This window comes from Ascaphus truei, chromosome 2 (genome assembly GCF_040206685.1).
Source record: "Ascaphus truei isolate aAscTru1 chromosome 2, aAscTru1.hap1, whole genome shotgun sequence".
Taxonomy (NCBI): Eukaryota; Metazoa; Chordata; class Amphibia; order Anura; family Ascaphidae; genus Ascaphus; species Ascaphus truei.
The window spans coordinates 365,793,921-365,821,430 of record NC_134484.1 but is presented as its reverse complement, the minus strand read 5'-3'; the positions used below and the strand labels follow the sequence as shown (position 1 = coordinate 365,821,430).

General features: G+C 42.5%; 1 protein-coding gene across 10 annotated transcripts in view; it reads left to right on the top strand.

The window, feature by feature from the left end:
* Positions 1–27,510, top strand: part of SLC4A7 (solute carrier family 4 member 7) — a 185,795-nt gene that overhangs the window by 117,119 nt on the left and 41,166 nt on the right. For 5 of the 10 annotated variants that reach the window (XM_075586985.1, XM_075586989.1, XM_075586987.1 and 2 more), the window contains exons 3-7: positions 8,904–9,047; positions 10,189–10,327; positions 12,654–12,814; positions 14,753–14,941; positions 26,633–26,748. In XM_075586985.1, coding sequence (XP_075443100.1) covers positions 8,904–9,047; positions 10,189–10,327; positions 12,654–12,814; positions 14,753–14,941; positions 26,633–26,748 — 749 coding nt within the window. Of the gene's footprint in view, positions 1–8,903; positions 9,048–10,188; positions 10,328–12,653; positions 12,815–14,752; positions 14,942–23,008; positions 23,333–26,632; positions 26,749–27,510 lie in introns of all 10 variants that reach the window. The other 5 variants (XM_075586988.1, XM_075586993.1, XM_075586992.1 and 2 more) reach the window with 2 other exon arrangements.

Below are 27,510 nucleotides of genomic sequence, written 5' to 3'. Positions count from 1 at the left end.
TTAATGAACTCACCACTAATGTGATGGCTGGAACTGCTTCTCTTTGGGTGACTGACTGACTGTGGGTTGGTGTCTGTGCACACGCAAATGCACACGTGCACGCACACACAGAAATCGGGCAGGGGGTAAGGAAATCAGACTCTCAGACCCACTCTCTCTCTCAGACCCACTCTCTCTAAAACCCACTCTCTCTCAGACCCACTCTCTTGCTCAGGCTCTCAGACCCACTCGCAGACTCTCAGACTCACTCGCAGACTCTCAGACTCACTCGCAGACTCTCAGACCCACTCGCAGACTCTCAGACCCACTCGCAGACTCTCCGACCCACTCGCACACTCTCCGACCCACTCGCACACTCTCCGACCCACTCGCACACTCTCCGACCCACTCGCACACTCTCCGACCCACTCGCACACTCTCAGACCCACTCGCACACTCTCAGACCCACTCGCACACTCTCAGACCCACTCACACACTCTCAGACCCACTCACACACTCTCAGACCCACTCACACACTCTCAGACCCACTCACACACTCTCAGACCCACTCACACACTCTCAGACCCACTCACACACTCTCAGACCCACTCTCACTCTCAGACCCACTCTCACTCTCAGACCCACTCTCACTCTCAGACCCACTCTCACTCTCAGACCCACTCTCACTCTCAGACCCACTCTCACTCTCAGACCCACTCTCTCTCTCAGACCCACTCTCTCTCTCAGACCCACTCTCTCTCAGACCCACTCTCTCTCAGACCCACTCTCTCTCAGACCCACTCTCTCAGACCCACTCTCTCTCTCAGACCCACTCTCACTCTCAGACCCACTCTCTCTCAGACCCACTCTCTCTCAGACCCACTCTCTCTCAGACCCACTCTCTCTCAGACCCACTCTCACTCTCAGACCCACTCTCACTCAGACTGTCAGACCCACTCTCTCTCTCTATCTCTCTATCTCTCTATCTCTCTGACACTCTCTCTCTCATACACACTCTCTCTCTCTCTCTCTCTCTCTCTCTCTCAGACACACACTATCCCTCTCCCTCTCAGACACACACTCTCCCTCTCAGACACACACTCTCCCTCTCTCAGATACACACTCTCCCTCTCTCTCAGACACACACTCTCCCTCTCTCTCTCAGACACACTCTCCCTCTCTCTCTCACACACACTCTCCCTCTCTCTCACACACACCCTCTCTCTCTCAGACACACACTCTCCCTCTCTCACACACACTCTCTCTCTCTCACACACACCCTCTCTCTCTCAGACACACACTCTCCCTCTCAGACACACTCTCCCTCTCTCTCTCAGACACACACTCTCCCTCTCTCTCTCAGACACACACTCTCCCTCTCTCTCTCAGACATCACTCTCCCCCTCTCTCAGACACACACTCTCCCTCTCTCTCTCAGACACACACTCTCCCTCTCTCTCTCAGACATCACTCTCCCCCTCTCTCTCTCAGACATCACTCTCCCCCTCTCTCTCTCAGACATCACTCTCCCTCTCTCTCTCTCAGACATCACTCTCCCTCTCTCTCTCAGACACACACTCTCCCTCCCTCTCTCAGACACACACTCTCCCTCTCTCTCTCAGACACACACTCTCCCTCTCTCAGACACACTCTCCCTTTCTCTGACACACACTCTCCCTCTCTCTCAGACACACTCTCCCTCTCTCTCAGACACACACTCCCTCTCTCTCTGACACACACTCTCCCTCTCTCTCTCAGACACACTCTCCCTCTCTCTCTCTCAGACACACACTCTCTCTCTCTCAGACCCACACTCTCTCTCTCTCAGACACACACTCTCCCTCTCTCTCTCAGACAACACTTTCCCTCTCTCTCAGACACACACTCTCCCTCTCTCTCTCAGACACACACTCTCCCTCTCTCTCTCTCAGACATCACTCTCCCCCTCTCTCTCTCAGACATCACTCTCCCCCTCTCTCTCTCAGACATCACTCTCCCTCTCTCTCAGACATCACTCTCCCTCTCTCTCTCAGACACACACTCTCCCTCCCTCTCTCAGACACACACTCTCCCTCTCTCTCTCAGACACACACTCTCCCTCTCTCAGACACACTCTCCCTTTCTCTGACACACACTCTCCCTCTCTCTCAGACACACTCTCCCTCTCTCTCTCTCAGACACACACTCCCTCTCTCTCTCAGACCCACACTCTCTCTCTCTGACACACACTCTCCCTCTATCTCTCAGACACACACTCTCCCTCTCTCTCAGACACACTCTCCCTCTCTCTCTCTCAGACCCACACTCTCTCTCTCTGACACACACTCTCCCTCTATCTCTCAGACACACACTCTCCCTCTCTCTCTCAGACACACACACACTCGCTCAGACACACACACACACACTCGCTCAGACACACACACACACTCGCTCAGACACACACACACACACACACTCGCTCACACACACACACACACTCGCTCACACACACACACACACTCGCTCACACACACACACACACTCGCTCAGACACACACACACACTCGCTCACACACACACACACTCGCTCAGACACACACACACACACTCGCTCAGACACACTCTCTCAGACGCACACACACACTCTCTGACACACACAGGGAGAGGGAAATCTGATTGGGGGGGATCGGAGCAGGTGCCCTCCGCAACTGCTTCTCGGTGTGGGGAGAAGGAGGACCGTGTAAGTGTGCAGGGGGAGGAATCTGAGCAGGGGGGTTTGGAGCAGGTGCCCTCCTCCGCAACTGCTACCCGGTGTGGGGAGGAGGGCCGTGTAAGTGCACGGGGGGAGGGGCGGAGCAGGGGGAGATCGGAGCAGGTACCCTCCACAACTGCTGCCCGGTGTGGGGAGGAGAGGCGGTAGTGAGGTGTCTCTCCCACCGCAGACTCGTTCTTCTATCCCCCAAGCCTCTTATACCCCCTCCCCCCCTCATCCCCCACTCCTTTTATACCCCTTCCCCCTGGAGCTCTGCGTACCCGCGCCGCCCTAGTGATACTCAGGTCCTTAATCACCTCAGGCGGCTGCTGCCACACACAGACAGTGACACACAAACACAGTGACCGTGACACAGACAGTGACTCTCACACACCCAGTGAGAGTGACACACACACGCACACACACAGTGAGAGTGACACACACACACACACAGTGAGAGTGACACACACACACACACACACACAGTGAGAGTGAGACACACACACACACACACAGTGAGAGTGACACACACACACACACACACACACACAGTGAGAGTGACACACACACACAGTGAGAGTGACACACACACATACACAAAGTGAGAGTGACACACACACATACACAAAGTGAGAGTGACACACACACACACAGTGAGAGTGACACACACACACACAGTGAGAGTGACACACACACACACACACAGTGAGAGTGACATGCACACACACACACACAGTGAGAGTGACACACACACAGTGAGAGTGACACACACAGTGAGAGTGACACACACACAGTGAGAGTGACACACACACAGTGAGAGTGACACACACACACAGTGAGAGTGACACACACACACAGTGAGAGTGACACACACACACAGTGAGAGTGACACACACACACAGTGAGAGTGACACACACACACAGTGAGAGTGACACACACACACAGTGAGAGTGACACACACACACAGTGAGAGTGACACACACACACAGTGAGAGTGACACACACACACAGTGAGAGTGACACACACACACACATACACACACACACACACAGTGAGAGTGACACACACACACACACACACAGTGAGAGTGACACACACACACACACACACACACACTCAGTGGGAGTGACACACACACACACACACACACACACTCAGTGGGAGTGACACACACACACAATGAGAGTGACACACAACACACACACATAGTGCGAGTGACACACACACAGTGCGAGTGACACACACACACAGTGCGAGTGACACACACACAGTGCGAGTGACACACACACAGTGCGAGTGACACACACACACAATGAGTGACACACAACACACACACACATAGTGAGAGTGACACACACACACAGTGCAAGTGACACACACAGTGAGAGTGACACACACACACACAGTGAGAGTGATACACACACACAGTGAGAGTGATAGACACACACACACACAGTGACAGTGACACACACACAGACACACAGTGACAGTGACAGTCACACACACACACACACACAGTGACATTGACACACACACACACACACACACACAGTGACACACACACACACACAATAAGCCCACCTCTGTAAACACACACAAAAATAAGGCCTCTCCCCCCTTGGGGTGGGTAAGGTGCCTGGGAGGGAGTATAAGGGGGCATGTGGGTTACCTGGGGCCCAGGGATGGGCTGCTGGAGCAGCACGGCCAGTGCAGCTGAGAGACTGGCAGGCCCGCGGAGCCTAAAGGGAGGGACAGGGGGGCAGAGCCTAAGGAGCCCGGCATTACTGGAGGAGAGAAGGGAGGGCGGCAGTGCTGTAGGAAGAGGCGGGCCAAAAAAAAAATCTTGGCTGAGTGACAGCACGGGCAGCCAATCAAAAGAGGGTGAGTTTAAACCATTCTTGCAGGCTTCCCGGGGCCCGGACCAAATGACTTCGCGGGCCTTATATGGCCCGCGGGCCGGACGTTCCCCACCCCTGGTCTAGACCGACAATAGGGGTCTATCCTTATGTAGCGATCCGCTACTACTGGCACAGTCCCAGATATCTGACATATTTATGTCAAGATAATTATTTTTTCTTTGTACACCATTTATTTTAACATTTAAATTTTTTAATAAAGATTATTTTTAATCAATACACTAATCATCATTGATAATTGAGTGCTACTTCAACTGAGTTCTTTCTCTTTCTGTTTATTACACTTGATATAAACAGCACTTGAAATCAAACAGTAATCCAGTCACACAGATGAGGACATGCAACAACAACAAAAATCAAATTTAGTTAAACATTGGAAAAAAGCAATTTGGACCATAATTTAGTGCAACATAAATGAGTTTCAGTATTGGTTGATATCAATTGTTAGTCCAAATAAATAAGGTACCATAACACAGGGGTGCGCAAACTAGGGGCACAAGATTCTCTGGGGGGGTTACAGAGGCCCAGCGCGTCCCGAAGGCATTTAAATTAAATGCCGGGGAAGCGGCGAAGGCCTCTGTAACTGCTCCTTACCTTGGTTCGGACAGCTTCTGGTGACGCATCGCCATGGCAACACGGCTTCAAATTACACTGTTGGGTCATGTGACGGCGTGTTGCCATGGTAATGTGACATCATGAAGCCAGAACACCAGAGCCTAGGTAAAGAGGGGGGGAGGGGCGAGTACAGCCGGCAGGGGGGCGCAGGGGAAAAAGATTGCTCTCCCCTGCCATAAGATACGCTTTCGAGAGTTCTCCTCTCTTCCTCAAGTCAGCAATACCGGTTTACAAAGATTCCATGAATCAGTATTGCACACCTGAGGAAGAAAGGAGAACTCTTCAAAGCTTATCTCAGGTGTGCGCAAACTTTTTAAGCTGTGCCCGCCTGCCTGCTCCTTTCACTGCTCGCGCCCCCCTTTATCTCTTAGGTTGGCGTCAAATGATGCTGCGGGGTCATGTGACATCATGTCATTTCACACCGCGTTGCAATAGCGACTCGTCACACCAGCCATCTGAACCTCGGTAAGTTCAGTTGCAGAGGCCTCACGTGATCCCCCGGCATTTAATTTCAATGCCTTGGGGAAGAGGGCGGGGCCTCTGCAATCGCCCATAACCCGCACCCCTGGCTTATTTTATGGTACCTTTTTAATTTGGACTAACAATTGATATCACCTAATGCTGAGGTACTCCTTTATTCTGCACTATCACAACTGGACTAACGTGGCTATTTCTACTTGGACCATATTTTTGAAAGATTGCTACTCTCTGTACTTTAAAAAGCAGAAATAAAGATGTTTACTTCAATGGAAAGTGTAACTGTAAGTTTGTAACATGAAGTTGTAGTACTATGGACCTGTAGATAAAAAGCAGTTGTCCTATGTCCTCATTAGGCCGCATCCATAATAGAACGCGCTAGCTTCCGCGCTCCTCCGTGACCTGGCGTCGTGCTTGAAATACAACCTTGTTTGTATTGCGAAGTGCTGCTCTCCCTGTAGCGCATGTTCGCGCGCACTATGAGCATATGCATTGTGCCCTAGTGTTTGTTTCTATCCTGCACTATGGACAAAGCCTTACCCATCTCACTTTGATCACTGTAGAGATCAGAAACCATATATTTCATAGGAAAACATCCAACTTGAAAGAATAAAACTTGACAGCAGTGGTTCTCAAGCTTTTTGGAGCATGGGAACCCCTGGAGGATTTTTTAAATCTTGGGGCATCACCCAGACCACATGCAACACTTCTCAATAACGCGCACTGTACTCGCCCTCCGTCTCACATGTACAATCCCACCACACTCGCCCCCTTATTACACAATCACAATTCATACTTACCCTTTATTCTCAACACACTACACAATCGCCCTCCCCCCACCCCTTCCATTGTCATAGACTGGGGGGCGCAGCATTTGCAGGGGCCCCGCGCTCTTCCCCAAGCCATTTAAATTAAATACCAGGGGATCGCGTGAGGCCTCTGCAACTGAACTTACAGAGGTTCATCCAGCTTCAGATGTCAACGCGTTGTCAAATGACTCCACGGGGTCATGTGACATCACATGAACCAGGGTTGACGCCCGTCGGCATGGCAACACGTCACATGGCAGGTCGGTAAGGGCGGCACGAGCACCGGGGGAGTGACTGTAGGGGGGCGCAGCAACAGAAGTTTGCGCACCCCTGTCATAGAGCACTCATCCTTTTTCTCAATGTGTCAAGAGTTCTTAACTGTCTGTAGCCTACATTTCTTTCTCCTCTGTCAGCAGAGGTTACAATGAATGGATTCGTTTTTAAACTGTAAAGATTTCCTGTACCTCCCAAGCTGCCTGTCATTCTTACTTATTGATGGTCCACCCTTACCGACTCCAAATGTTCTCAAAGTTGAGGTACAGTATCGCCAAGGGCAGAAATGTCGCTTCCTCTTTGGTAATCACTCACTTGACGCCTGCTTTGGAAAGTTTCCCTAGTGAACACCCTTTTCCAGTTTTCCTATAATTGTTTTTTGAGGTTAAAAGGCTAATTCTTTTACTGTGCAAAGTGCCGTTTTGTGACACTTAGATTAGTTTAGTTTATGGTCTGCTTCTCCAGGATGTTTTCACATTTTGTGTGTGGATGTTAACATTTAATGCAGTACTCCCGCGGCCGTATGGCCGATTTTTTATTTATTTATTTTTTAGTATTGATATTCTATATACAGTATGAGAAGCAGGTTGGCCTCTTGCTGAACCATGCAATTTTTCAGCGCTTGGCACCATATGGTTCCCCCCAACCCCCACCACCAAACCCAGGTACTCATGCTTTAAACAAAAAAAAATAGGGGGGGGGGCCGAAGAGGTTGGTGGCGTTAGGCGTTACTGCTGCCCTAATAACCTTTTAGTTCCAAAATTTGCTGAAAACCTGTTTCCACAACAGGTGTTTGTGGTCCCTCGCTAAATCGCTGAGGGACTCTCGACTCACTTCTCTGCTCTCTTGAGTTTCAAATGTGTAGTAGTATTTTAATACTACAGTTAGTTGCTGGTTAGTTTATTTTCCTTGTGGTTTTATCTAAAGGTGGCAGTGCCTGACTTAACATCAAATATGTAGTACTGGTCTTGTTGAGGATTTTAATTTGAGTAATGGTTCTTTGCTTTTATAATGGAGTATTTCTAGAATAACAAGACTTATGAGTACCGTATATGCCTCACATTCCCCCAAGCCTTTGAGATGTGAATGTGCTCAAGTCTTCTTTGTGCACTACTGTACTGCAGTGATTTATTTATTTTATTTAATACCTCAACATAGCTAGATTTATTATTTTTGTTGTAGGAACAAATTGCTAGCTGTGATGCTGGGATTGTAATTGTGTGTTTTTTAATTTATTTTCTGTCATTTCATTTTTTCAACATTTCTTTACATACAGATTTAGGTGACTTTGTTGGTCCCGTTAACACAACACATTGCATGAAAAAAAAATGTGAAATATTGCGCACACTAAAAGAAAATGCACGTTACCATTTCTTTCAATGGAACAGCATTACATTTTGCGTCAAATATTGCACCAGCGTTTGTGCAATGTGTGATATCTAATTTTTGTGTGGTTTTTTTCTTCCTGCTTATTAATATTTATTTTTCAAAGCCTCGATTCTTCCACCTACATTTAAAGTGGAGTGCCCTTATGTAATATGTTTATCACACACAGTGTGGGGAAGCCATATCATTATGGCGACCGGTTTAGCTCCGTTTTTTCTAAATTGTCCATTACAGGTGCAGTTCTATATAGGGCCAACTTTGTTTAAAGTTTTCCTGGCAGTGGTTGTAAACCTTGTAACCTATAGTTGAAGGTGGGTTTTACAGCACTTCTCTTTCCGTGAGGTCCCCACCCTTCTCTCTTTTTACACAAGGTGTATAACAATTCTGATGACCTAATCCAGAGAAGTGTAGCAGACCAGAGTGACCAATCAATACAAAAACAAAAAATAAATTGGCTTATTTTAACATATTTATCGCACACCTGTTATTAGCTCATTTTAGTTACAAATAGACTGTGCCATTCAATACGGCACTACAGTAAAATAAGATTGAAAATAAACAAAATTGTTCTGCTATATAGCCTACAATGTCAAATGTTGCCCAATTGACTGGCCATCCCATGTGTTTGTTATGTACATGACAAAGTTTGTTTTTTTGCTGTGTGTTCATAACTAAACACTTTGCTGACATTATTATTTATTTCTTTTGTACAAAGGTCACAGAGCTGTTTATATTGGTGTGCATGTACCACTTGGCAGATCGAGCCGTCGACGACATAAACATCGAGGCCACAAGCATCACCGGAGAAGAAGAGAAAAGGAGAATGATAAAGAGGATGGTAGAGAGTCTCCCAACTATGGTAAACATTCTTAACCATGTTTGATACTTTACAGCTGTATATACTGTTTATTGGAACAGAAATACATTCAAATATAAACGGTGGGTGGTATCAGAGTATATTTTCATAATCCAGTTAATTTCAGCCCTTTGTAATGGCACTTCATTATTATATATTAATGTAATGCTATTTTAGTCTCCTCCATTTGAATGGAGGAAACACGTTGAGTAGGAACCCGTAAGTCTTTTATTTATTTAATTTGCACTCATCTCTGCAGAGATGTTTAGCACATTGTAAGATGCCACTTGTGACAATACTCAGCCACTCTAATGCCAAGATAGCTTGGAAAATATTTCAACACTTTGCAGTCACCTCCAGCACCCACAGACATAACTCGATTTAACCTCTGTTAATAGTGTCCCAGCATTGCTATGTTATACTGTTTGTACCCGTATTGGCTATTTGTAGACTGAAATTTGACACCTACTCTTTGATATGTGAGCCATTATCTCTTCTGGTTTTGGGATCCAGCAATAAATATGTGTGTTAGTGTAAGCTATTTTGTAGCAGTGATGACAGCAATGAAGATGTGCAATGTTTTGAACACCATGTTCTTAACTGAAATCTAGTCTTCTGTTTTTATTTATTTATTTATTTGCCTACTTTTGTACCTTGAAAGAAAAGGCCATATTTTTTACTTTCTGAACCTGGCTAAGTACTATCTCACATTTCAAATCATAATTCATTCTATTTTACGCTGGTTCTTGCACTTTACAATTCTCTTTATACTTCTGATGATTTGTTTTAGGGATTGAAATGAGCTATTGGATTCTAATTACAAGTGGAGGGTTAACTTATTGTTAGCAAATAGAGAAATCCAACTTGCAGGAAAATCAATTTGTGGCCTAGTAAACATAGGACATCTTTAATGGGATACATTCTATTATGTGCAATATTTCAGGAGTCCTCTTCAGTCTGTCTCAGGAAAATCAGTGCTCCAATGACTGGAATTTAATAAAAACATTCCTGTATACAAGTGCATGTATTTTCAAATGTATTATTTGTAGTGTATTTTAAAAGATCTATAATTTTTGTTAAAAAGAAAAATCAGGAGGGGAAAAAAAAAAAGAATGATTGCATTTGTGTGCTGTGCCTCCCTCAGACACCCCATCCCAACGAGTACAGTTTATTCTTGGTACGGAGGACGACGATGAAGAGCACATTCCTCATGACCTCTTCACAGAAATGGATGAGCTGTGTTTTCGGGATGGTGAGGATTCTGAATGGAAAGAAACCGCACGGTGAGGTTTAACAGTGTGCAGATACGCCATAGCTTGCTGCATCATTCTTCGACACTCCTATATAGAGGGCAATATTTACGAAGTTGTGCTATTCAATCACATACCTTCTAGTGCTTAAAGGTACCTTAGAGCCCATTACATAGCTACCATGTCATGGGCTGTTTGCTCGTTTTATAGGGGTGAGGCATCTGCGCTCCTATGGAGAGCTCAACGCGATCTGATTGGATGAGGAACCGAAAAGGTGACTCCTCTGTTTGCATGATTATGATGTCATAATCATGTCATCACTCCTCAGGAGGGCGGGGCCTTATCCCCATTTGCTTGAACTGGCATGGATGGAATAGAAGAAAAGGAACTGATAGCAAGAATCCCCATTTTTTCACATTCAGAGAAGCCCTTTAGGCTTTGACCACGGACTCTTATCTATTTACCTTCCCTTTTTTCTATTTTTATTTTTGAAGTTGTAGCATTCTGAAGAGATCTGCTAGTACTTTTTGGTAGTTCTGTATTCTCAAACATGAAATAAGATTTCAGTTTCATTATATGATCTTCAAGAAATAAAAGAAAAAAAAACCACCAAGATAACAAAATCGGAATTCGTATCTTCAGCAGCACTTTTTTACTTTGTATTTTTATCTCAAGCACTTTCATAGTGGGAGATTTTGCCTTTGGATTTAAAAGTTTTTATCTGGTCATCAAATGCATCTTTTTAAGATCATCAATATGAAATAAGGTACACCAAAAATAATAAGAAAGGGCATAGTGAAAACCTGCTGTAAAAAATCGGATATAACCGTGTAAATGTTATTATTTAATAAATTTAAGAGTTGATTGGTTCTCAACATTTGAAAATGATCTGTTCCTGCTATATTTATTTTGGATTTTTTTTTTTTTTTGAAACTCCAATTTTGTATTGATTTTGACGGCAGGGTACATAAAAGAAAAAAGGGGGTATAATACATAAATTAAATCGGGGTGGAGGGGCTGGGGGAGGGAGACAGTTTACATTAGTCACAACATAATCACATCGCCATACATAAGTAAATATTGCATAAACTTTCATCGGGTTGGGCCCACTCCGGAGGAGCCCTTGTGACTCGGGGGGGCCAGGACCTCCTTGGCTTTTCCTTTATCCCTGCTCCATGATCTGCCAGCATTGGTCTACACCTTTCTTTAACCGTGCCTTAAGTTTCCCCAGTACCAGCCCCTACATAGATATTTTATAACATAATTGACCTTACGTCCACCCCATGGGTACCTACTGAAAGGATCCAGTGTTGCCATACTTTGAGAAATGCACTGCAAGTGTCATTTGTCAGCAGAAACGTCTCCATATGGCAAATGAACACCAATCTGTACTTTATTTTGGATAAGGGGGGGACTCTGGGTTGCTTCCACACCGCGGCCAGCTCTCACCTAATCGCCGTGCTTATTTTGGATTTTTGACGGAAAAATATACCATGCTAAAAATAACTTCCTCTCCAGTATTGGTGAATATTTATTCTTCCTAATGATTTACATTTTGTATTAGGAATATCTTTTTTTTGGGGGGGGGGGTGGGGGTTGTTGTCTATATAAATGTCACCACTCCATGGATATATTTATTTATTTATTTATGTTCAACCTAAGCTACAATTTTAGTGTTTGAACACCTTGTAAAGTATAGGAATAGTTTCACGAAATTGTGTAGAAATTATTATAAAGTGCGCTCCTCTCTCCACTGCGATGCACTTTTGACGCGCAATTGAAATCTTGTTGTTAAATATGCTTTCTATACAACAGTTATTACCAGCAGGTGGTGCATGAACCCCAAGGGTTCTTGAGGTATCTCCAATGGGTTTACCCTCAAGAAATGTAATTGAACATTCCAGGCAGTATTGTGAATTCCTGAATCCATGTTTTGACTGCTCACTTGGTAAAGCCCGCAAACTGCACATTAAGCATGGGTGGTGTAGCTGTCAATTACAACAGGTGCTTCTAAAGTCTCTTTGCACCATCCTTTGCATCTAAAGCAGCAAGGTATTGTGGGGCAAGACTTTGGAAACTCTCACAGTATTTGAGAGTTAAACCAGCCATGCTGTCTGCACACCACACTGAGGTGTAGTTTTGGGGATTGCCCCCACAAGCTTAGGACACTATACTGCCTGGGCTCGGTGAAACAGTTGTTGGCAATAGTCTGGTGAGTAGGCAATAAGATTTATTCATTTGCGGGTTGTGAAAAACAAATCTTTTCTAGCAGGGGATGCGCAATGTAAACAGGGTTGGAACTACTGACCTACTGTACAGCATTGAGTATGCATATTACTTACAACATCTTTTGTTTTAGGTGGCTTAAATTTGAGGAAGACGTTGAAGATGGTGGAGACAGATGGAGCAAGCCTTATGTGGCCACTCTTTCTCTGCACAGCCTCTTTGAGTTGAGGAGCTGTATACTTAATGGCACAGTGATGCTGGATATGAGAGCCAGCACCATAGATGAAATTGCAGGTAAACTCCTGTCGAGTATAAATGTATTGAGGTTAAGAAGATGTGAAATTGTGATTGATTTTAAAGATCTACTTTATTGCAGAAACCCAGGGTAAACTGGGCCATACTTATTAAGCTATGGTAAGGCTTGTGGTGCTGTGTGGGCCTTGCGGCTCTGTGCTGTTGTGTAAATCTGGACCAGAATCCTTATAGAATCGTATTATCATGAGCAGAAATAGTTGGTGGTTATTCATGCTGTTATGCCCTTAAGTGTATTTTCCATGTTCTCACCATGGGCGGTCAAACAATTTGAAGCCAATTTTTCTTTCTTTCGTTTTTTTCATTACGTTTGCATGTTAAGACTTAATCAGAAGCAAAAATAGTTTTGTCCAGAGCACACACCATTTGCTATATGTTTATTTTATTTTTTATTATTATTTATTTATTATTGGGGGCATCAATAAAAAAGTAAATTATTCATAATCCAACAATCTAACTCCATAAATTATAAAGGCTAAATTGTTCAGAAATAACACTGTACCTATCAATGTATACTGCAAATCCTCATAGCTAAGAATCTTTTGGTTTGATACATGGTTATTTTCAAAACAGTATTTGTCATAATTGTGAGGTGATCCTGCTTCTGTTTTGCAATTACACTGCAAGCATTTTTATTTATTCAGTTGATTCAATAACTCAGTGGCTCAGTGCTTGTTAATAAAACATATAAGCCTTTTCTCTGTAGGGTTGGTGTTCTCATGTTAAGCACTTGTTTCTTTCACCACACCTGTGTGACACCGTGACACTTTATAATGATTAAATACAAACCATAAATTAAGGATCAAATATGACAGAATAATTCCTCAATATTGAGGTGTAAAGCTTAAATGCAAATAAAAAGAATAACATTTTTCCAACTTTATATTTTAACACTTGTACTGCAAAAAAATAAAAATAATCAGGGCCATCTCTTGGCAAGGGTGTTATGAATTGGGCACATGTTAATTCTATTTGGACAATTCTTACGGGTTTTTATTGATTTCCTGTAATTAATAAAGGTGTGCGAGTGACTTAATGTTTGCAATGAACTGTCAATGTGCAGTAATGGTGTTATGAGTGTTTGCTATATTGATCACTCTTCACAAAGGCTTTGCACCTGCCTGTATGTTGATATGAAATTAGCTACTTTCTATTCCATATACTGTAGATCTACTGTAGTGACCGTTTGTAGAAATCATTGCTAAATGTTTAAGAGCACTATATAACTCATGTACCCGGAAAAAGACATTTATATGCTGTGATCAAAATTAACTTTTTCTTCCATTTTTTTTTTTTTAGAAGGGGAAGATTAAGTCAGGGATCCCGTGTTTGACAAGAACTATGCAAACCGTGGCCCATTCAGATTATCCGAACCTTCTTTAGTAGTGTGCGTGCTGGAGTAAAAAATATAGCTTGTTAATATTGTCATTATTTTAGTTCTATTGTTTCTGCTTTAGGTCAAATGACGTGAACAATATGACGCGAACAATATTGTGTAAATGAAGTCTGTTCAAATTTGTGTTATAGAAAATAGTAAATGTCTTGTTTTTTATATATAAGGTGAATTGCACCTTTTGATGCGAGAGGGCACAGAAAGAAGTGAAGCATAAACTCTTCATTGTCCATGTACATTCCACATGTACCTAGACACCTGATACAGTGTACCAAGACGGTTCAATTCATTATTTAACCTTGCAACAACTATTTGTGATCCTATTTGTGATTATTTTAATTCTTGAAGACGTGTCCAAAATCCATTGTAGCAGTGTTTGAGGTGCTTAATTTTTGTTTTTAATTCTATTTAACTTTTTTTTTTATGAGAGAATTGCTACTAGGGTTACATCACACAACCACATTCATCAACATGTTTAAAGAAACTGGCCTTGTTACGTTTAAATCTTTTTCATTCGGTCTTCACAGATATGGTGTTGGACAACATGATTGCGTCCGGTCAGCTCGATGAGACAATAAGGGATTATGTCAAGGAGGCTCTACTGAAGAGGCACCATCACCAGAATGAGAAGAAGCTCAGCAACCGTATCCCACTAGTCCGATCCTTCGCTGACATAGGCAAGAAACATTCTGATCCTCACTTGCTTGAACGAAACGGTGAGATAAGTTGTGGCAAGCAGCTTACTCTAACCTATTTCGCTGTATCATAATTGATTGGTGATTTCTCTCGCCCCTGAAAGCCGCAGCCCTCTAATTTCCTTTCTGTGGTTTCTAAATGTTTACTATAATATTTGTATTTATTATAATACTTACACAATAATTACACAGCTTAGAATGTTCTTTATCCATAGATCTTTATATGCAATTATCTATAATTATTAGAATTCTTTATAATCACGTTTGCATTCTGGAGATTTCTGCCGTTACCGTTTTTGCTGCCACAATGGCTTTTTCATCCCCTTGGACAGGGGTCTGCAACCTTTTCAAGGAAGAAGAGCCATTTTCTAAAAAAAAATATTTGTCCAAAATATTCAGAGAGCCACAACACATGCATGAATATTACACCCCCACAAACACATACATATACTGTAACACACTAATTGGTATATACTGTATAAGCATTAACATATGACAAACTTACTTTCATCAGAATTAGGGAAAAGATAAAATATGAGGGGGAATAAAATGCATCTCACAATAATAATTCCCTTTTATTTAGGTTTTTTAATTGTTTCCGTGCAAAACAGTGTTCTTTTCAAATACACAAGACCTACATACACATACACTACCCCCCCAAATACACACACACGCACTACCCCCCAAAATATACACACATACGCACACACTACCTTCCCCCCCACCCCCCCAAATACACACATGCACACACTTACATTGGGCCTGCCTCTCTCTTCACTGTCCTGGGTTGCCGCTCCCCAGCTGCTGCCTCTCCTCCTCACTGTGGTGTTCTTGGTGGAGGGAGGGGGGGGGGGGGAGTGGCCGGCACTGGTGGGGCATCTTTGTTGCCGTCCGGTATCTCCCCAGCTGCTGGCATGCCTCCTGCACTGTCCCAGGGCCTCTCTGTGACACCGGCTCATGCCGGAAGTGGCGGCGGGCACTTATGGTGCGCGCCAGCATTAAAGAGGCCAGCGTGGGATGGTGTAGGAGGCATGCTATCAGCTGGGGAGATGCTGGGCGGCAGCAAGAGGCCCGACCAGCGCCGGCCGTACCCCCCACCCCCCCCAACCAACCCCACCCCCTGCAGCCAAGAGCAGCACTGTGAGGGAGAGGGGCAGCAGCTGGGGAGCGACAACCTGCTGACAGAGGAGAGCGCATGTAGGTGCGGAAAGAGCCGGGTTGTTGACCCCTGCCCTAGGAGGAATAACTAAAATGAGGCCTATGTGATTAAATACACGTTTAATAATTCCTAAAGATGGGTTTAAAAAAGGGTATTAACATGTATATGGCATTTTAGGGTTTCCTCTGAATATTTCTGTACTGGGTTACTGCTTTAATTTGGTGGAGAGTGTGTTAGAATGTATGAATTCTATCTCTTCTCTTCAATAATCTGTATATTGGCTAACAACTAACGACTTCAATGCTCTAAAAGGTCCTCAGGTCTGCATAAGGATACGGTACTGCATAATATGTCTGGGTCACCGCCGTAAGCTCGCACTCTACACATGTTTCGCCTACTGGCTTCGTCATGACACATGTAGAGTGGGAGCTTGCGGCGGTGACCCAGACATATTATGCAGTACCGTATCCTTATGCTGACCTGAGGACATCTTATCTTTCATACAACACAACTGATAAGTATACAAGGAGATCCTGTGCAAACCTTTTACCCTTTACTTAGGGTTTTCCTTATGGGATGAATATTGCTTTGTACTTCTGATTTACAACATGGAGTTCATGCTCAACTCTTGGACATTCTGACTATTATTGTGTCCCATCCATCTGCCTTTTATACCTCGGGGATTTTCCTAGATACATTGCAGTTGAGATTATATTCTCCGTGACATTTGTTGTTATCTTTCAACCTGTGTAACTACATGCTTATTGCAGCTATTTCATCTTTCTGATGCATGTGTGGTATAAATGTGTTGTGATATTAGCACCTTGTTGCTTGTAGTTCTCATGTCTTTTTGATTTATATTTTTGACCGGCCGGTCTTGCATACCTAAGAAAGATTATTTTTTCTTGGGTTTGCACACTACACCTTCTTGGCATTAGCCTTCATTTCGGATGTTGGTGCAGTAAGCCTATCCTGTCATTTTGCTATGTGTATTTCATGTTCATTCAGGGTCTCCCCCACCTCCCCCCCCTTTGGTATTAATATGTTTTTAGCATGTTATATTTGAATACATTAAAGTTTGTAATATTTTCATTAGATATTTTAAGTGCTCGATACTGAGATGTTTTTTGTCCTGTTTGTGTTATATCTTATCCTATCTCAGAGCACCGACCAGTCTCTTTAATTTAGAGTATATTTTCTGGTTTTGCTAATACCCTACATTAGAGGTGTGTATGCGGATTCTACGTGTGTGTGTATGTGTGTGTATATATATACATACATACACACACACACACACACTGATGCAGCTACCAGTATTAGAACACTTACCTGAGAGATTCTGGGGCAGTCTCACAGTAAATGCCTCAACATTTCTGTAAAATTCTTAATGGCCCATCGGATTAACACAGCAGGGGGTCCCTGCAGTCCCATTCAGTTTGCAGGGACTCCCTGCTGTGTTAATCCTATGGGCTATTAAGAATCTCACAGAAATGTTGCAGCAATGTTGAGGCATTTACTGTGAGACTGCCCCAGAATCTACCCAGGCAGAGTTCTAATACTCGTTGCTGCATCTGTGTATGTATGTGACCATGCATCAAGCTTAAGCCTATAGGGAACCATGTTAATGGTTTTTGAAGCAAAAGGTGGCACTGTGTGCTCATTTGCATGTTATTTTCCAGAATCCATTTCTGCAGTGGAAGTGCTGGGTGATAATGGTGAAAGGCGGGGTTGCAGACCTGTCTAAGACATGCAAATGATCATACAGTAATATTTCCATTATATATGTATGTATGTATGTATGTATGTGTTCTTCAGTATTAGGTGATAACTTTTTTTTATTTGGACTAACAATTTATGTCATAGGACAAGCTTTCGAGAGTTTTCCTCTCTTCCTCAGGTCAGCAATACTGGTTTACATAGGTTTCTATGACTTAGACAGGGATTGGGGAGAAAAAAAAAAAAGGAAGAATGTAGAACAGAAATATGTATGAGGTAGGGGAAGGCACTGGAAGGGTGTTGAAACAGAGAACCCTGTCTAAGACATAGAAATCTTTGTAAACCAGTATTAGTGACCTGAGCAAGATAGGAAAACTCTCGAAAGCTTGTCCTATGACATAAATTGTTAGGTCAAATAAAAAAGGTATCACCTAATACTGAAGAACTTATTTATTCTGCACTATCGCAACTGGACTAACACGGCTATTTCCGATTTATTATATATATATTTATTCTTTTTTATATATAGATAAAGATAATAATTACCAGAAGGATGTCCGATAATAAGAGACAGCACACTGAGGGTTAAATCCAAAACAAAGTTTGTATTGTAGACAAGAGAGGCATTGCAACGAACGTTTCGGTCACCGTAACGGGACCTTCCTCAGGGTCATGCGTGCCCCTCTTTGAATTCCATGATTTTACATATCGGGACATAATAACAATCATCTGTTCCTTAGCAGGTCTTAAAATTAGGTAAATACAACCTCAGATGAACAACAACACATGACATATTACACCGTGTCATGATTTATTTAACAAAAATAGAGCAATATTTTTGGAGACATAGGCTTGTTATATAGTAGGCGCTGGTGCGCGCGCCCGGCGTTGCGCATGCACGTGGCGCGCGTGTTTCGTTTATATGTTGTGGCGTGCGTGGCTAGGGGCGTGGCTATAGACTTCACAGCGATAACCGCGCTGTGATTGGCTTGGCAGCGTCATGTGGTGCGGCAGTAGCACGAAAATATACATTTTCACGTATTTGCTTTGATCTGCCACACCACTGCTCACTACCGTGCGCGCGCTGAAGTATAGAACGCCAGGCCTGGACACAGCCAATTCTAATTGGTGCACGGTAGCGCACTATATTACACGCCTTAGTGTACAAATGCAACATGGAGTGTCTCTTAAGGCACCCTGTGAATAAAAGGTGAGAAAGATATATTAAATGTGCTTGTTCTGGAGTTGGAAGGAGGGCATGTGAGGCTGAAGGTATCCACTGAATTGGTTCTGCCATCAAGTATAGACCAACGATACATCTATCGCTACTGGTCCACTATGCAGTTAATACACCAGCTCTTGATATATTCGATTTAACCCCTTTGCTGCCAGATGGATATGCACCACTTTACTGAGCAGTCATCTCTAGCAGCAAAAGTATTGAATAAAAGTACATGCAAAATATAGCCTTTTTTTTTTAAAATACAGGTAGCCATGTTAGGGATTAGTAATTGTACTTGTTACTTAATATATAGATGTAGCTAGACTTGCTTTCTTCGGAGCCATGGCCGGAAGAGCATAAAACTGCACCCGCTGGAGACGGTGTCTGCTACGGTATGCGAGGGCTCCATATTTCCGGACCCCCGCAGCGTTAATCCTCTGACGCCGGGGCAGTCATGGTCACATGACTGCAGCTTACGGTGGTGCCAGAAACATTTAGGTTTGGTACATTTGTCGCTCCGTAAAGACGCAAAGGGTTAACGTACATGTAGTGACTTTTTTTTTGACCTTGCATTGCATTCATCTTGAAAATGTATGTTTTGAAGTAGCTGGTATAGGTGTTATCTATCCGATTTTATATTAATCCTAATTGCTGGTTCCCCTCTCACTCCTCATTCATTTGAGAGGATGCATTTTTTTTCATGTCCCAGCTCACGTTTTCATCGCTTGTCTTTTTTTTCAACAGTACGATGCGTTGCAGGCCCCTCTAGCATTTAATATTAGATTGTTCTGTTGTGCAGCTGGTAATATAATGACCTAGTAAACCTTGTCGGTTCAGTGATTGCACAGAGATGGATTTGGGATAATTGACCATTGACCTCAAGCACTAATGAGCTTTGGAAATTCACTCGGATGTATTTCATTTCCATTTGAACATTGTGGTTCCTTTCTTCACAAAATGTCTCACTTAGGTGCAGTAGAAGTATTCTGGTTCTGTATCTCAGGGATGTTTAACAAACGTGCCAAACGTTTGTTCACAAATATCTACTGTTTGATTATTGAAGACTAAAACCATTGCTAATTTTGGCAACACAAAAAAAAAAGTTTATTCTTCCCTATGAAAAAGAGCTGAACAGTTTTACCCAAACGTCAGTCTTAAATGTAGCTTAATGGTAGAAAGGTGACAGAACAACAGAGCACAACCAGTTTCCAGCAATCAGAAAAAATAATAGTAATGATCAAGAGGGGACTCCCATAAAAAAATATGTTTATTAGATTACATGCGACCAAAATCGAGGTAAAAAACGAACCTACGTGTTTCATGGAGTGAAACACGTAGATTTGGTTTTTACCGTGTTTCACTCCATGAAACACATAGGTTCGTTTTTTACCTCGATTTTGGTTGCATGTAATCTAATAAACATTTTTTGATGGGAGGAGTCCCCTCTTGATCATTACTATTATTTTTTCTGATTGCTGGAAACTGGTTGTGCTCCATTATTCCATGACCTTTCTACCACTGACTTCTATTACAACGGATTCTGCACACCGAAATACCTCCACAGACAACAAGGATGGACAATGGGCACTCTGGAACTTATGTGAGTTAACCCGTTCTGTTACCACCTTGAGTTATGCAATTAACTCTGAATTTCTTTATAATGGGAGATGTTTATTGTACCATGTTTCTATATATGGGGTGATCGTTTTAAGACACCATTAGCCACTATTCTTTCCACTAAATGTTACCTATTCATATATTACATTTATTCTCTGGAAAGGAGGTTCTGGATTTCAAATTATTTATTCATACTGCTGACATAGCGAGTTGTGTCTGACGCACCGGATCCGTTTGGACATTTGGTTAAATGTAGCTGAAAGTATTAGCGTTGCAGATATTGGGACGTAATATTTTACTTTATCACTTCTGAGTATGTTTAGTATCTTATTACAAGCAAATGGCTAGTGCCGTTCTTAAAAGTGTAAGGCACTGGTTGTTTCAGTATTGTCTACATCAGGGGTGTGCAAACTTCTGTTGCTGCGCCACCCTGCCTCCACTCCCCCGGTGCTCGCGCCCCCCCTTTACCTTCCTGTCGGTATCAAATGACGCTGTGGGTCATGTGATGTGACCCCGCGGCGTCAAATGATGTCGCGTTTTCATGGCGAGGCGTCATCTGACACCGGCTGAACCTCTGAAAGTTCAGATGCAAAGGTTTCGTGCGATCCCTCGGCATTTAATTTAAATGCTTTGGCGAAGAGCGCGGGGCCTCTGCAACCGCCGCGCTCCCCCCCCCCCTCCCCTTTGTCTACATTATAGGATATGACTGGGTTAGAGCACATAGTGTACCAGTTATTCTGTACAGGGAAATCCAGGGAAGTCATGGAATATCTCCTTTAAATGAATTTGGAAATGCACACTGAGCTGTAACCACACCCACATTATAGTGACATAAGAGACCTCGCAAGTTGATGTATTTCATGAAATATAATTCTTGGGAAAGTATTTTGAAATTGTTATGCAAAGGTTCTAGAGAAGGTTGTTAGATTTCTGCAAAATTGTGGTTGTTTTTGCTCTTACTCCTTTTTATTTATTTTGTTCACTGTTTCTCCAGCTCTGATCTCTCTCCCCTCTCCTCTTTTCTCTCTCCTCTTTTCTCTCCTTCTCACCTCCATGTGTATATAGATCTGTGGTAACATCGCTACATATCACCATTGAGCCTTGACATTTTCTTCTCTTATGCATGATGAATATAATATAAATTTAAACATGCACCTACTGGAAACATGATGACAAATTGTTAATTTGTTATCTAATAGAAAAAATGCATGCTACCCACCCAGTCCAAGTTTAGATTGTTTTATTTCTTTCTAAATAAAAACTGTTAATGCGCAGCAATTAAGAGACCTATTTAGTAGTTCTGCTTGAAATTAGTTTTTCTATTGATTCCATTTAACTTCATTTTCTAGCAATAACAATGAATTCACTTAGAATAGAAAACAGCATCACGTGGACAAGTTTTCTTTCATGGTAGGTTGTCTGATGCAAAGGCCTATTATTTGTCCAATAAATGCATCCAGTAGGTCAATTATAAGCACAAAATTAGATTAGAAAATGCCTTGTTTATACCAGAAGCCGATTGATTTGAGAAATTTGCTTTCTGTACACTGTCAAATCAGAATGTTCGTAATTCTGCCACAGAAAAAAACCATAGGATTTTTAGAATAATAAATTACTGCATGGATTATTTTAGTAATATATTTGGTGCATTGTACTAACCTAGAAATACAAGTGTTAACTGTTAGATTTATTTAAGAAACTTACACAAGTGACAAGTGATGGGTTACCATTTTTTTAACTGTTGTTTTCCCCTGGACACCAGGAGCTTTGTTTGTATCCCCTTTAGCTAATCTTTTTTGTGACTACTTGTGGGACCTTTTTTCTTTTTTGTTCACGAACAAAGTGACACCTCTCCTAGTTATTGCTTGCACCGTATTTTCCAAAAAAAGAACCATGGTGCTATTACTATCCAACCAGTTGAGAACAAAATACATAGCTGACAAAATAAGTTATCCTTCGGTTTAAAAATGGAAAAAAATAAAAATATTTAATTGAACACACAGAAAATTACATTGATCATAATATTTTGCGAAGTAGGATAGTGCATTGTAAGAACTGTTGGAATAAGTAAGTAATTCACTTAGAATTTGTGGTAATACTAACCTCTACTGTGGCATTTACACTATACTGTACTGTCTCGCTTGCTTTGTAATTAGTTTATCACACACGTGTATTGGACATGGTGGAGAAATCAGAAGTGCTCGATTTTCAAGACTTGTTCTCTTAAACCATAGTGTCTGTCATTTCTTATGTATGTGTTTGCCAATTTATAGCCTGTTGCTTGGCATTTATTATGTCAAATGTGACGAGTCCTATACAAATATGCTATAGAGCAAAAACATTGTTTTCTTTTTCATTTCTTGTTTTACCTCAGGGGAAGGCCTTTCAGCCTCCCGTAACTCTTTGCGAGCTGAATCTCGCCTGTCCCTACTCCTCAATTACCTTCTTCCTCCTTCGCGAGTTGGGACCCCAGCAGGCTCCAGGCGTACAACCCCTGTGCCTTCTCCCCAAAACACACCACCCTCCAGCCCAAGCTTCAGCCGGCTGGCATCTACAAGTTCACAACAGAGTGAGCAGTGGGTCCCAGTGCTTCATTCATGCAATATTGACGATATACCCACTGTAATAATTCACCCGCCAGAGGAGGACGCGGAAAGCTTGGACGTCAAGGAGAAAGACGATGGGGATCTTGATGCAGGCAACTATTGCTCCGCTCCCTGTGTGGTGCACTTTGCATCTGAATCACTTACACTGGAATGCTTTTGAGCACATTGCTTAAGCATAAGTAATTAGCATCATTTAATTACAGCTTACACCTTTGCCTTGGTGTGCATGCATTTTTCGTCTGCAGTGCGTTCATCAAACAGTACCTTTTCCTACTGCTATGTCTACTCATTATTTCTTCTCACGTAAAAGTCCTTATCCAATTGGCTGATGTCATTTGGGAAGGGACTGAAAGAATTGTTTTGCAATATCTCGTGAGCTATTCTCATAAAGGTACCCAAAACGGTACATGGTGTTGAAACAGTGGCCCAGTTTTTTTATTTTGTTTCAGTAACTATTAATTCTCCAATACTACCTACCAGAACGGTGCAATTTACGGGTTAATGCCGTTTTCTTCTGGACTTGAGTCAACCCAGAACAAAATCTAGTTTTCAGAAGCAATCATTTACAGTACTTGCTAAAGTTAGACCACTGCACTGTATTGTATATCCTGTAAGCATCCAGAGTTAGATATATGGTTAATGAATTGACATATGCAAAATCCATTAAACATTAACATTCAAGACCTGGGTATTTTTACTTGTTGAGTTGTAGGGCACTATAGCTACACTAAGCAGTAGTTCATGTGCGAGACTTTTCCTATTAAAGAGGCAATCCAAGCTGTTTTTTACTGTAATTATTTCATTTTTTTAAAATACAGTATTGAAGCAGGGGGTCTCCTTAGCTGAACCCCATTAATATCAGCTCCTGGGACCCCCTGCTTCCGGAGTTACTTACCTCCGTAGGGTTACCAGTAGCCACTCCAGGGTTCACTATATGGCTGCTTTTCAAAGCCCCTGGGCCCTGTGGGCCAATTGAAAGCTGTGACGATATCCGTTGCAGCTTCCTATTGACCCATGTAAAGAGGATGCTGATAACTGCAGAGATACCGGCTTCCCCTACGGAGGTAAGTATCTCCGGATGTAGGAGGTCACCAGAGCTGAAATGAATGGGGTTCAGCTCTGGAGACCAGTATTTAAAAAAAAAAAAAAACGAAGACAGAGGGGGGAAAAAGCAGCCTGGATTGCTCCTTCAAAGAAACATTCTGCAAAGGGAAAGTGGTACATAGTGTGACATAAACTTCCAACCGCTTTTTTTTCGCTTTTGTGAGTGAAGGCACAAAAACATACTTAATACTGACCATTACTGCTAGTCTTTCTCATCTAAATCTCTATACAAACAGCAATAGATAAGTGGGATTTAGGTGCAGGAAACCCACAGAATCCGCATATTTATTCCAGGCTTTGGATGCTGAAAGTGACTCTGCATACTGGCAGCGAAATGAACTGCTGCTGTAATTTTGTCTAATGCATGGAGGGTCTGCAATTTAATTTCTCTTGTTTTCCTACTTTTTGAACCACTTTTGAATATTACCTTGAAGTTCCTAATGCATTCAGCACCGTTGTCATATTTAAGTCAAAACAATACTATTTTCACCTGCTAAAGATAGCTATTGAATGTGTGTGGCGTGTGTTGCCTGCTGTCCTAACCCGATTTCTAGATCTGCATTTGTGTCTTTAATATCAAAAACATATCATTAACTTTCCAAATCATCCCAGATGCAGTGTGCTCGATTGTCCCGGGGAGAGCACCGATGATTCATTGCCGATGCAACACTTGTTTCAAGTGACAACCGAGCGAAGCCCCACACAACAGATTGTGACTAAACTGCTTTTAGGAAAGGAAGTTCAGTGCATGTGCTGGCTTTGTACTGAGATGTACCACTACAGGAAATGAAGATCTCAGGGGTGGCCAACTCCAGTCCTCAAGGGCCACCGACAGGTCAGGTTTTCAGAATATCTCTGTTTCAACACAGGTGACTCAATCGGTGGTTCAGTCAACGACTGCACCACTGATTGAGCGACCTGTGCTGAAGCAGGTATATATCCTGGAAACCTGATCTGTTGGTCACTCCTGTAGTATATTAAATTAAAAGGATGGGGAGTCTTTAATGCATTGCAGCGAATGCATGAACGGTTTGTGTCTTGGGGTCTAGTTATCATTAACATTGCAGTGTTTCAATGATCTACCTCTTTTCTCTATGAATCGCCAGCAATGCTTTGTTAAACCTTTGCAGACACCGCCTGGTACTGTGGCACCAAAGTGATTGCCTGGTTAGACCAGTGGTGCTCAACTCCAGTCATCAATGACACCCCCCCCCCCCCCCAAAAAAAAGTCAGGTTTTAAGGATATCCGTGCTTCTGCACAGGCTGCAGTCTTCAACTGAGCCACCTGTGCTGAAGCTGGGATAGCCTTAAAACCTGACCTGTTGGAGGGTGATGAGGACTGGAGTTGAGCACCCCTGGGTTAGACGATGAATGGTGTATAATGCTTTGCACTCACAAGATAAACACGATTTGCCTCAATTTAGTATAAAATTATTTCTGTTTTGGCAACGTTAAGGCAAGATTTCAGATCTCGCAATGCAAACAGAAAAATATTGCATATTTTAAAATGCACTATTTACAGATGCAGCCACGAGTATTAGATCTCTTGCCTTGGAGATTCTGGGGCAGTCTCACAGTAAATGCCGCAACATTTCTGTGAGATTCTTAATGGCCCATCGGATTAACACAGCAGGGGGTCCCTGCAGTCCCTTTCAGTTTGAATGGGACTGCAGGGATCCCTGCTGTGTTAATCCTATGGGCCATTAAGAATCTCACAGAAATGTTGAGGCATTTACTGTGAGACTGCCCCAGAATCTCCCAGGTACAAGTGTTCTAACACTCGTGGCTGCCACGTACATTTAAATAGTTCCATAAGGCTGTCACGGGGGTTTGACTGTCTGCCGTAGACTGCAGAGTCCAAATAATATAATAAAATGCTTCTGTGAGGTTTGGCACAGACAAATAATGTCAATATATCTTCACTCGCAACCATCTACTGTGAGTCTAGAACCAAGTTAAAACTTACACGCATTCTCCAATACACGAGTTTGTTTAAGCTCACCCTCAATATTTTTGGAAAGTATAAAATATTTAGGTTTTCTGTGATATTGTCTGTTTCGGATCAATAGATCAGGTTTTTTTTTTCCCCCTTTCTTACGTTTGTATAGAACTACAGAAAAAATAAGTAAAATAATATTTTCTTGCATCTGATTACTAATCAATCACATTTGTTTATTAACCTGCACATTTGCATTCAGAAAGTTGTCATCTACAAGATTGTCATGCATCTTGCATCACCAACCCCCACTTAATCCACCTATTCTGACTACATATGTTATTGTCCTTAGGGCTGCTATCCTCTCCTCAGTCAGTACCAGGAAATATGGACACTGGCAAAGCGGCGGAGCTGAAACGTAATGGAACAGGAGGTAGCCAGGAGAATAGTACGGTTGACTTTAGCAAGGTACGGAATGCATGCTGGAAGAATTAAAACCAATGCTGGATCTTAGATTGCTTCGCATTTAAAAGTGTTATGAATATATTGTATGCAACATACTGTAACTGTTTATTAACCCTTCTTAAGATTCTTTGATCTGTTCACCATAGTCTGAAGGAATTATTTGTTTTAATTAAATTAATCATTGAATTGAACATAACTGAGATTCTTGTTTAAAGCCTGAGCTGCTGCTCATATTTTCAACCATATAAAATTGCAGTCACATATCATGAGCAAAACATAATTTGTGTAATGAATCAGAATTCTTTAATTGTAATATTGATTTAAAATAGCTCCGCGTTATGCTTAGGAGCCTTAGATGGAGTTTTGCATTTGACATGCATTTTCCATTGACGTGCATTTAGATCTGGTATTAGGTGACACATTTTCACCCAAGCAGCGCCATGATACTCAGCAGGGCCGTTGAAATGACAGTCTTTGAGTGGCCCTTTGATTGTCTGGTCCTGCCAATTTAATTGTAGTTACCCAGGAAGCAAAAGGCAATTGTAAACACTGAAACTCACGTGTAAGCTAAGAATAATGTAAATAGATCTGGTGCAGATGTGACAAATGATTCTACTTCAACACTTTGCAAGTACAGTATTATAGTTTGTATCCAAATTACATTACCGTACTCGTGTGGCCCTCTAATATATATACACACGTACACGTACACGTTGAGAGAGTTGATTTAGAATTGCTAGACAAATAATTGAGCACACTGAGGAA